General features: G+C 39.1%; 1 protein-coding gene across 1 annotated transcript; it reads left to right on the top strand.

Moving 5' to 3' along the window:
• The first annotated feature begins 4,318 nt into the window (after positions 1-4,318).
• LOC106583618 (fibronectin type III domain-containing protein 11) lies at positions 4,319-11,515 on the top strand. Its single transcript, XM_014168007.2, has 2 exons — positions 4,319-4,427; positions 10,512-11,515. Exon 2 carries the CDS (start codon positions 10,517-10,519, stop codon positions 11,513-11,515), a length of 999 nt encoding a protein of 332 aa, XP_014023482.1. The 5' UTR covers positions 4,319-4,427; positions 10,512-10,516.
• The last annotated feature ends 904 nt before the right edge of the window (positions 11,516-12,419 follow it).

Raw genomic sequence — 12,419 nt, 5'->3', positions numbered from 1 at the left:
GCCTTCTCCCCACCCAAGGGAAAGGTATGAATGGAACTGATAGGAATTGATTTGTCAAATCTCGTGATATTTGTCAGACAGCAATAATAATGAAAAAAACTCTAAAGTGTTTGAAACTAAACATACATATTTTATCTTAAATTGTCTTTTAGACATAGCAAACAAGAGCACTTCTCATGGTCGCGCTGCCAATCATTTATATCCAAATCTTCAGTAATCTTTTTACAGTAATTGATTAGTTCAATGATTTCATGGACGCACGCAAAAAACATTCTGGTCAGTTTCTATTCAGATGTTGCATTCCCACGGCTGCTACCAAAGGAAATTAGGTCACCTAAGATTGAGGGTGTGTGTGTGTCAGTCACCAAAAGGGTTGAGTTCAAGAAGGGTTATGACTGCGTCCCAAATGGAATACTATTCCCTATATAGTGCACTACTGTTGTAGAGCTCTAAATGGGAAAAAGTGTGCCATTTGGGATTTAACCTAGTTCTTCTTCCTAGAACAGAAAGAGTGAATAGTGAGAGGACTACTGCACCTTGAAAAGAGAAACAGTGAATGAAGAGAGGGCTACTGTACCTTTAAAAGAGCAACAGTGAATGATAAAAGGGCTACTGTACCTTTAAAAGAGAAACAGTGAATGATAAAAGGGCTACTGTACCTTTAAAAGAGCAACAGTGAATGAAGAGAGGACTACTGTACCTTTAAAAGAGCAACAGTGAATGAAGAGAGGGCTACTGTACCTTTAAAAGAGCAACAGTGAATGATAAAAGGGCTACTGTACCTTTAAAAGAGCAACAGTGAATGATAAAAGGGCTACTGTACCTTTAAAAGAGCAACAGTGAATGAAGAGAGGACTACTGCACCTTTAAAAGAGAAACAGTGAATGATAAAAGGGCTACTGTACCTTTAAAAGAGAAACAGTGAATGAAGTGAGGGCTACTGTACCTTTAAAAGAGAAACTGAATGAAGAGTGGGCTACTGTACCCTTAAAAAATAAACAGTGAATGAAGAGAGGGCTACTGTACCTTTAAAAGAGAAACTGAATGAAAAGAGGGCTACTGTACCCTTAAAAAATAAACAGTGAATGAAGAGAGGGCTACTGTACCCTTAAAAAATAAACAGTGAATGAAGAGAGGGCTACTGTACCCTTAAAAGAGCAACAGTGAATGAAGAGAGGGCTACTGTACCCTTAAAAAATAAACAGTGAATGAAGAGAGGGCTACTGTACCCTTAAAAAATAAACAGTGAATGAAGAGAGGGCTACTGTACCCTTAAAAAATAAACAGAGAATGAAGAGAGGGCTACTGTACCCTTAAAAAATAAACAGTGAATGAAGAGAGGGCTACTGTACCCTTAAAAAATAAACAGTGAATGAAGAGAGGGCTACTGTACCCTTAAAAAATAAACAGTGAATGAAGAGAGGGCTACTGTACCCTTAAAAAATAAACAGAGAATGAAGAGAGGGCTACTGTACCCTTAAAAAATAAACAGTGAATGAAGAGAGGGCTACTGTACCCTTAAAAAATAAACAGAGAATGAGGGGTGGGGGGGGGGGGTCCTGGGCCTCACAACCAATGGAGAGGTACACATTGTACAGAGACAAAGGTTACCTCACAAATGGCACCCTCTTACCTCTATAGCCTGCTACTTTTGACCAGGGCCCATCAAAATCTAAAATCATATCAGAGTTTTGTCATATGCACAGGATACAGTGGTATGTAAACTGTACAATTAAATGTTTACTGAGGGGTCTGGCCATAGGGGTCTGGTCAAAAGTAGTGCACTGTCTATGTAGGGATAGGGTGTAATTTGGGACGCAGACAGAGACAGAGACAGACAGTCTGTCGACATATAGGCCTGATGCTCATATTTCGCCTTATCAGGCTTGCCATGAATGGGTAAAATGTGACCATGTGCCGACAAGCAGAGGCAAAATAGGTGCACTTTGGGGGAATTTTCCCCTTGTAATCACTGTATGATCTGAAGAACCTTGATTGGTTTCTTGGTCTGAATAGAAGGTCATTGGGTTATTAAGATCTCCGTGAGAGAGGTCCATCATCACAGATCACTACTGGAAGGCAATGTTGTTGCTGATAACAGACTGCATAGACTCTTACTGAAATACTTCCCACAAAAACTATGTAAAACATCATAGACGCTGCCCTCTAATAGTAGAATCTATACATTGCCATATTCATGCTATCTATGGTTTATAAACAAATCTCAACCTAATTGGATAAAACAAATATTTTAAATTGGGTGTTGGATGAAATGCAATGTGGAATCCAATAGAAATTACGGATTTATAAGTTAAGGCGAAGCAAAACAACTATGATGACAAAGTGATGGTAATACCATTATAGAATAGAGCTTATATAACGATTCATCCAATTATAGCCTTATAAGATGTCAGAGATGTTGTCATTTCAATATGTAAAAACACTGGTGACATTCGACTTAATCAAGTAGCTAGAATAAACATTTGGAATATTCTCTTGACAAATCCAGTCATATGATTGAATATAATTGTTGAAACAAGCCTATGTAATGATGATTTAGTATGTGTCCCAAATGGTACTTTATTCCCTACATAGTGCACGACTTTTGACCATAGGTCCTGGTCAAAAGTAGTGCACTATATAGGCCATGGAATAGGCTGCCATTTGGGATGTAACCCTAGCTTTTAACGCTATCTCACTCAGCTGTGCTGTGCAAACACAACTATCTTCAATTGAACAGACAGTGATCAGTAATGCAGTAGATCTACACTTGATAACTCTGATATACTCATATTATGAGTACATCAAAGTTATCAAGTGTAGACCTACTACATTACTCACTGGACTATTACAGTCACAGATTGTAATGAATGCATTTGAGGTTGATAATGTCATCTCTGTCATAATGTCATCACTGTCATCTCCTTAATGTCATGTCCATCCAATAATGTCAGGTGTGATCCATTATCCTATCTTATCAAATCAATGTTTATTGGTCGTGTAGGCTACACAAATTTGCAGATGTTATCGCACGTGCAGTGAAAATACTTGTGTTTAGAGGTTATTTTCCTGGCACCAGTCCGCCAGGGCTCTCACCTCCTCCCTGTAGGTTGTCTCATCGCTGTTGGTAATCAGGCCTACCAGGGTTGTGCCAGAAGAGGCCTTATAGAAATGTTTTGCAATCAGAACTGTCTATAGGCCTATGGTCATTTTTGATCATTTCAATTAATATAGAACAGAAATGGCATATTTGTTCTTTATGCATGCTTTTATCAACAGTTAGTCCTAATGTCATCGATATAGGCTATCGAATGACTGACTCAAATGTGATATTTGGAAATAATTATTGGTCTTACATTGTGAAACAAAAATTCATTTCCAACCGAAATGCAGCTAGCCTTTTCATTTGGAACCTGGTCAAGAAAAGGACACCCTTGAAAATGTCAATTTCCTTCAGCTGATTTTTCAGTAGGCTACTTTACCTCATAAGTGTGTTATTCAATTTATAATTACATGTATTAAAAGTAAATTTCTTCTTTGAGAAGCTTTTGGTATAAGATGACGCTGACAGACATGGAAGCTCTGTTTCCAGCTCCTAAGTCCAAGCATTTCGCTACACCCGCAATAACATCTGCCAAATATGTGTATGTGACCAATAACGTTTGATTTGATCTTTGCCCAAGTGCACTGCTCCATGGTATGATTAGCCTAATGAACACACAAGTGAAATGACTTGGGACTGGTTTTCCAATGTTAGGCTATATTTGTGTGTGTATACGGCTTTAGATCATAGTCCTAACAATTGTTTTGAAGGATCATACCTATAAGTCTATTGTTCAATCAGATGGTGTGATCAACAAGTCATTACTGCAGTTCCAGTGACAATTGTATAACGCAACAGATGGTCTTTACTGCCACTTTGTGGTCGTCTATAGATGGTGCAGGTCTCAATATTATCTCCATCATAGGTTTAAATGTCGGATTACGTCCTTCTCTTTCTAAAAAAAATGTTGTATTATCTACTGGAAAACATAGATATTGGAATAAAAATGTCGTGCATTTCATGTAATTGGTGTAGGCCTGACGGGTGTAAAAATAGGCTAGTCGTGCAAAGTCATTCGAAAAGACGCATGATCTCGCGAATGATTAATAGGCTAATAAATCAAAGTTATCGAACATTCAATTTCCAACGCATTATAATGAGATATAATATGTAAAAAATAAAAATATCGTTTACAATGTTGAGAAATTAAGCCAAGGCCTCTGGCTACTGTAATCGTCTCAAAATGTATGCAAGTATGACCTCACACTGTTGCACCTGTGCCATTTGAGTTCGTAGCTATGGTAACTTTTAAAAGCACCAATAAAAACAACATTTATTTTCAAACTATTCGTGGTGCAAGACGGCAATGCATTAGACCGAGCAGGTAAGACATTCTGCTTGAATCCAGTCGGTTGGTCAAAGAGAGTTGAGAGAGAGCTTCGCTGTGCATGTTTTGAACACTACCGGAAGCATAGCTCTTCTGTAAATAGTAGAAGAGGCGAAGCGAGAGCGATAACTGGGCCCAGAATCTGTCTTGTCCAGCAGGTGGCGGTTTTTAGTTATTTTTTCGCTCAACAACCGATTAGTCTTTGTATGGAGGTCAGTGAGTGTCGAATTTGGTCCACCAAAATGTAATGGCGTATTTCATCGAATAGAAGTGCCGTATTGCTTACGTTGTTACGAGTGTACTGGATAGCTAGCTAAGTAGGACACGTGACATCCCGGATACTTTGAGAAAAAGACTTTTTAGTGGAGGTGTACCTGTTGTTCACGTGCCTATCTGCCCTTTCATTGGCTAGAAGGGTCCCACCTGAACTCGCCTCCTGCTGACTGCCTCCAATTTTTGAAGGCATTTATTTTCATTGTTAGAGCAGCCGTTTGAGTATCTGGTCAATATAAGGAATAATCTTCTGCTTCCACTAACCTATCAGATATGAATTGTCTGGATACAGTCTCAGTCATTTGAGGATTGAAGATTAATATATTTTCAGGTGGGCGAATTTCCTGGTGCTACTGTAGCTAAGAATTAATCATGACTGAAAATCTATTAGGCTAGCCTATAATTTGATGAGCAGGCATAGGCCATAGCCTACAGATTCAGTCAAATATTGGCAGACTGACCCTTGCATGAATCACTTTTTCTTTTAAAATACAGTACCACTCAAAAGGGTTTTTCTTTATTTTTACTATTTTCTATATTGTAGATTAATAGTGAAGACATTAAAACAATGAAATAACACATGGAATCCAAAAAAGTAACCAAAAAAGTGTTAAACAAATCAAAATATATATTTTTGATTCTTCAAAGTAGCCACGCTTTGCATTGATGACAGCTTTGCACAGTCTTGGCATTCTCTCAACCAGCTTCATGAGGAATGCTTTTCTAACAGTCTTGAAGGAGTTCCCACATATGCTGAGCACTTGTTGCTTGCTTTTCCTTCACTCTGCTGTCCAACACATCCCAAACCATCTCAATTGGTTTGAGGTCGGGTGATTGTGGAGGCCAGGTCATCTGATGCAGCACGCCATCACTCTCCTTCCTGGTCAAATAGCCCTTATACACCTGGAGGTGTTTTGGGTCATTGTCCTGTTGAAAAACAAATGATAGTCCCACTAAGCGCCAACCAGGTGGGATGGCGTATCGCTGCAGAATGTGTTCCCTGAATTCTAAGTAAATCACTGACAGTGTCACCAGCAAAGCACCATCACACCTCCTCCTCCATGCTTCACAGTGGGAACCACTCATATGTTCACCGACTCTGCATCTCACAAAGACAGCGGTTGGAACCAAATATCTCAAATTTGGACTCATCAGACCAAAGGACAGATTTCCACCGGTCTAATGTCCATTGCTCGTGTTTCTTGGCCCAAGCAAATCTCTTCTTCTTATTGGTGTCCTTCAGTAGTGGTTTCTTTGCAGCAATTCGACCACGATGGCCTGATTCACACAGTCTCCTCTGAACAGTTGATGTTGAGATGTGTCTGTTTCTTGAACTCTGAAGCATTTATTTGGGCTGCAATCTGAAGTGCAGTTAACTCTAATGAATTTATCCTCTGCAGCAGAGGTAACTCTGGGTCTTCCTTTCTTGTGGCGGTCCTCATGAGAGCCAGTTTCATCATAGCACTTGATGGTTTTTGCGACTGCATTTGAAGAAACTTTCAAAGTTCTTGAAATGTTCCAGATTAACTGACCTTCATGTCTTAAATTAATGATGGACTGTCGTTTCTCTTTGCTTATTTGAGCTGTTGTTGCCTTAATATGGACTTGGTCTTTTACCAAATAGGGCTATCTTCTGTATACCACCTCTACCTTGTCACAAAACAACTGATTGGCTCAAACGCATTAAGAAAGAAAGAAATTCCAGAAATGAACTTTTAACGAGGCAAACCTGTTAATTGAAATGCATTCCAGGTGACTACCTCATGAATGTGGTTGAGAGTATGCCAAGAGTGTGCAAAGCTGTCATCAAGGCAAAGGGTGGCTACTTTGAAGAATCTAAAATAAAAAATATGTTTTCATTTGTTTAACACTTTTTTGGTTACTACATACATGATTCCATATGTGTTATTTCATAGTTTTGATGTCTTCACTAGTATTCTACAATGTAGAAAATAGTACCATTTTTTTTTTTAAACACCCTTGAATGAGTAGGTGTGTCCAAACTTTTGACTGGTACAGTACATTGAAATGGAAAAATCTTTTGGTGTTTACATGTGTATTCATTTAACTTGTTACTTTATTCGTAGTTATATGTACATTTCTACTTCAATTACATCGTGCCCTTGCACATTGACTCAGTACTGGTACCCTGTGTATAAGTTATTGTTACTCTTTGTTTATTTATTATTACGTATTTACTTTTTCAACGTACCCTGCAATCACACCTGCAACCCTGTACATGTGACTGTTAAATAATCTGAATCTGTTATTTCTCTATTTTCTTTCTCTATGCATTGTTGGGAAGGGCCCGTAAGTAAACAATTCACTGTTAGTCTACACCTGTTGTTTACGAAGCATCTGACAAATAACATTTGATTTGATTTGACATACAACTGCACAGGACCAAGCATAAAAAAATCTAAACTGAAATTTAGATTTTTCACTTCAAAGTCAAAAATGTCCTGGACTAAATGATAAAAAATTCTGATGAATTTAGTTGGAGGCAGTTATTCTCATTTATTGTATAATTTATCTCACATGTGGTAAGTTGCAGGTGCCTACAGGGGAAAAATAACAATTCAACCAGTTTTGAAAAGAAAAAACAGAACATTCTGCTCCATTGAACCTCATTGTAAATTTCAACTGTGCCAATATATTTGACCGCATCTATCTGTAAATAGCGATTTCACTGTATATTTCATTTATTCAAACATATTTTAACCAACAAGCTGTCAATGTATTATTTAATTTAATTTTGGATTTAATTTAGGATTTTTTGTTCAAGCAGGTAGCCAATTGTTTTTTATAAAAAGGCCAAACGTTGTCCAACTTACTTTCGGTCTTGCTGTATTTGTTTTGAGGGTGGAAAAACATTAACGTTGATCATTGGCTAGGCCTACTTCTTACCTGATAATGTTAAAGGGAAAGAAAAATTCTACCATTTGTACAAAAAATCATGAAAAATAAAACACTAATATATCTTGATAAGATAAGCATTCTTACTTACTTACTTGCTTACTTACTGACTTTCAACTCCCTGAGTCAATACATGTTAGAATGACCTTTGGAAGGGATCACAGCTGTGAGTCTTTCTAGGTATATCTCTAAGAGTTTTCCACACCTGGATTGTGCAACATTTTCCCATTATTTTTTAGAAAATTGTTCAAGTTTTGTCTAATTGGTTGTTGATCATTGCTAGACAACCATTTTCAGGTATTTTTTTAGATTTTCAATCAGATCATAACTGTAACTCGGCCACTCAGACACATTCACTGTATTATTGGTAAGCAACTCCAGTGTAGATTTGGTCTTGTGTTTTAGGTTATTGTCCTGCTGAAAGGTAAATGAATCTCCCAGTGTCTGGTGGAAAGAAGATTGAACCAGGTTTCCCTCTAGGATTTTGCCTGTGCTTATCTCCATTCCATTTCTTTTTTATCCTGAAAATCTTCCCAGTCCTCAACAATTACAAGCATACACATAACATGATGCAGCGACCACTATGCTTGAAAATATGGAGAGTGGTACTCAGTAATGTGTTGTATTGGATTTATCCCAAACATAACACTTTGTATTCAAGCCAAAAAGTTTGTTGCTTTGCCACATTTTTTGCAGTATTACTTTAGTGCTTTGTTGCAAACAGGATGCATGTTTTGGAATATTTTTATTCTTTACAGGTTTCCTTTTTTTCCCTATGTCAATTAGGTTAGTATTGCGAGTAACTATAATATAGTTGATCCATCCTGTTTTCTCCTATAGAAGCCATTAAACTCTGTAACTGTTTTAAAGTCATCATTGGCCTCATGGCGAAATCCCTGAGCGGTTTCCTTCCTCTCGCAACTGAGTTAGGAAGGATCAGTGGTGTAAAGTACTTAAGTAAAAAATACTTTAAAGTACTACTTAAGTAGTTTTGGGGAGTATCTGTACTTTACTTGACTATATTTTTTACAACTTTTACTTCACTACATTCCTAAAGAAAAGGATGTACTTTTTACTCCATACATTTTCCCTGACACCCAAAAGTACTCGTTAGATTTTGAATGCTGAACAGGACAGGAAAATGGTCCAATTCGCATACTCATCAAGAGAACATCCATGGTCATCCCTACTGCCTCTGATCTGCCAGACTCATTAAACACAAATGCTTAATCTGTAAAGTATGTCTGAGTAGTGGAGTGTGCCCCTGGCTATCTGTAAATTAAAAGAACATGAACGTTGTGCTGTCGGATTTGCTTAATATAAGGAATTTGAAATTATTTATACATTTACTTTTGATACTTATTAAGTATATTTTAGCGATTTACATTTACTTTTGATACTTAAGTATATTTAAAATCAAATACTTTTAGACTTTTACTCAAGTAGTATTTTACTGGGTGACTTTCACTTTTACTCAAGTCATTTTCTATTAAGGTATCTTTACTTTTACTCAATTATGACTATTGGGTACTTTTTCCACCACTGGGAATGATGCCTGTATCTTTGTAGTGACTGGGTGTATTGGCACATGATCCAAAGTGTAATTAATAACTTCACCATGCTCAAATGGATATTCAATGTCTGCTTTTTTGTTTTTACCAATCTACCAATAGGTGCCCTTCTCGGAGGCATTGGAAAACCTCCCTGGTCTTTGTGGTTGAATCTGTGTTTGAAATTCACTCCTCTACTGAGGGACCTTACAGATAATTGTATGTATGGGGTACAGAGATGAGGTAGTCATTAAAAAATCATGTTAAACATTATTATTGCACACAGAGTGAGTCCATGTAACTTATTATGTGACATGTTAAGCACATTTTTTTACTCCTGAACTTATTTAGGTTTACCATAACAAAGGGGTTGAATACTTATTGATGCAAGAAATGTCTTTTTTTCCCTCAATTTTTAAAATAATTTGTAGAAATTCCACTTTGACATTATGGGGTATTGTGTATAGGCCAGTGACAAAAGAAATCTGTAATCTATTTAAAATTCAGGCTGTAACAAGACAAAATGTGGAAAGAGTCAAGGCGTGTGAATACTTTCTGAAGGCACTGTACTTAGGCCTATTTCATGATCTCTAGCATTGTCTTAGGTCAGATGGCACGATGCCTTTCACGTTAGAATAACACCACCTGTCAGAAGACAGTGGATCTCTAGCTTATTCGTTTTTTCCCTTAATGTTGCATCATTTCAACTGTCAAGTGGTGAACCACAACATTTTTCTTTACAGGTTGACAGTTTGTTTTTTCTCTTGAAAGAAGAAGTCTCAAATCTGTCTTCAATGGAAAGCCTGACCAAAGAAATAACTAGCCAAGTTTGTTGTTGCTTATCAATCTTCAGAGCACATTCATTGTAAAGAAAAGTTTGTGATCATATGCTCTTTCTTAAAAAAAGTAGGTGCCTGGCTAATGAAGTATACTTAAAAATAACAGAAAGTCCTGCACACTGTGTATGCGTCCAATTACCACCTTTATTGATGATGTTTCCATCCACAAAAATCTTCTACAGGTCAAACGGGCTGAGTGCTCACATAAACAAATATACACATTTCACCCATAGGTTAGAGTGTACAAGGTGGAAAATTGATCAATGTGCCCTTGAGCAAGGCATTTAACCCTAATTTGCTCCAGGGGCGCCGTACTATTATAGCTGACTTGTAAAACAACACATTTCACTGCACCTATCCGGTGTGTGTGACAGTAAAACATCATATTTGTTTTCATTCAGTTTAACCTTTACATAAGAGAGAAAACATGCAGCTTGCCAAAGTAATACAGACAGAGATGTTTAATTAAATGACGAAGGAAAATCTCCATGTATGTTTTGCAGCTGACATGAAAAGAATGATGACCCCCCCGAGCGATGACAGTGACGTCAGCGATCAGCGCCACCCCATGAAGTCACGCTGCGCTGGTGGCCAGGGAGGAGACAGCCCCGGCATGGACCCGAAAAAATGGATCACCTTCAAAGACCTCCATGACCAGGTCACGCAGCTGCTCTCCACTAAGCTCAACCCCTGTAACATCAAGCAGTGCAAGTCCAAACTGGACATCCTCAATAAGTGCTCCTATTACCTGGAGGTCATGCGCCAGGACACACTCCACCAACCAGACCCACAGCAGCAGCAGAACTACCTGTCCAACTCCACCATCCTCCACCTCATCGATCCCTGGAAGTTCCAGCGGATGAAGAAGCTGGGCCACAGCCAGGTGCAGATCCAGCTGAGCCTGCTGGAGGAGCTCTACGAGCAGTTCTGTAAGGGCAAAGTGGAAATGGAGGCCATAGCCAGCCAGAGCGACTATGGCGATCAAGAAGTCGCCCACATAAATGGGAGGATAGCGCATCTCATTAAGGCGTTCACGGACTTTGACTCGACACTGATGCCCGGGGAGCTGCACACAAAGCACCGGCTCATCTCCGAGACGGGCAACGCCAAGGTGCCCCAGATCCATTTGAGGCTGTCCGTCAAAATGCCCGTGATGTTCGACACGTCACGCTCGGAGGCTCTGACCGACTGCGCCCGGCTGCACTGGGAAATGGCCGGGCAGGAGCAGCAGGAGCCTGGGGAACAGTTTGAGATCCGCTACAAGCTCCTCCAGCCGACCAACACGGAGGAAGGGAACCAGCTAGGAACGGTGACCTGCAACTCCTACTGCATACAGGTCAACAACCTGTTGCCGCAAAGGTGCTACGAGTTCACAGTGAAGCGGGCTGACGCCTGCTGCCTGGTCTACGGGCTCTGGAATGACACCATGGTGCTCAGAACCATGCCACTATCCCCAGGGGGCTTCACCGGGAGCCAGGAGAAGAGGAGGAGGCTGTTCCCCTGGTAATGGGCTAGCGTGGCGTGAGTGCATAGCAATATGAAAATAAAGACATTTTAATTTTTTTAATCTCTCTAATAAAAGACATTGTCAAGATTTTGGGGATGCGAGCCTAGTCCTTTAATCATGATACAGAGCAAAACAAATATTGTTCTTGAGAATGTGTCTGATATGTTGTTATGGCATTGTTATGTCTGCCACCTAGCCATATGGCCATACCAGACATAACACCTACAACTGTGGAGAGAGTGAAGAAGGTTTTACATTTCCAATAGCAGCATAAACATAGACATTTCAATACAATAGCGGATGTCCATAATTATGGCGGCCCCCATGCACTTGTCACAAATGCCTTGTTCGCGGTATTGTACATTGATCTCCTTTTTTTTTCATTGCATTGTCTTTAGCAGAGTATACTGTACATTATCCCAATTTTAGCTCCAAGACCGTGGAAATTTGGAAAAAAAACGATACAGTATTTTGGCATATTGAACCATGTTGTACACCGTAGTTTCATAACTCTGTGGATTGTGCTAAAACAATGAAGTCATATCTGAATCCCGCCATCTTTATGCAATTTTGCAGATGAAATACATTGTTGATAATTTGCGTTCAAGCAGTGCTTTGACGGTGAAGAAAACAATTTTTTTGTGCACTGTGTGTGGTATAGCATCTGTGTGGTCAGGGTTACTCACAATCAAACAATCTGACTGTCACGTCCTGACCAGTGAAAGGGGTCATTTGCCATAGTAGAATGGTCAGGGCGTGGCAGGGGGGTTGTTTTGTGTGTTTTGGTGTTTGTTTGTTTCTAGGGGAATGTGTTCTAGTTTTCATTTTCTATGTTTCGTTTTCCAGGTTTGGCCGAGTATGGTTTCCAATCAGAGGCAGGTGTCTTTCGTTGTCTCTGATTGGA

This window comes from Salmo salar, chromosome ssa22, assembly GCF_905237065.1.
Source record: "Salmo salar chromosome ssa22, Ssal_v3.1, whole genome shotgun sequence".
Taxonomy (NCBI): domain Eukaryota; kingdom Metazoa; phylum Chordata; class Actinopteri; order Salmoniformes; family Salmonidae; genus Salmo; species Salmo salar.
The sequence above is the reverse complement of the archived record's forward strand: the minus strand, read 5'-3'. Positions and strand labels throughout refer to the sequence as shown.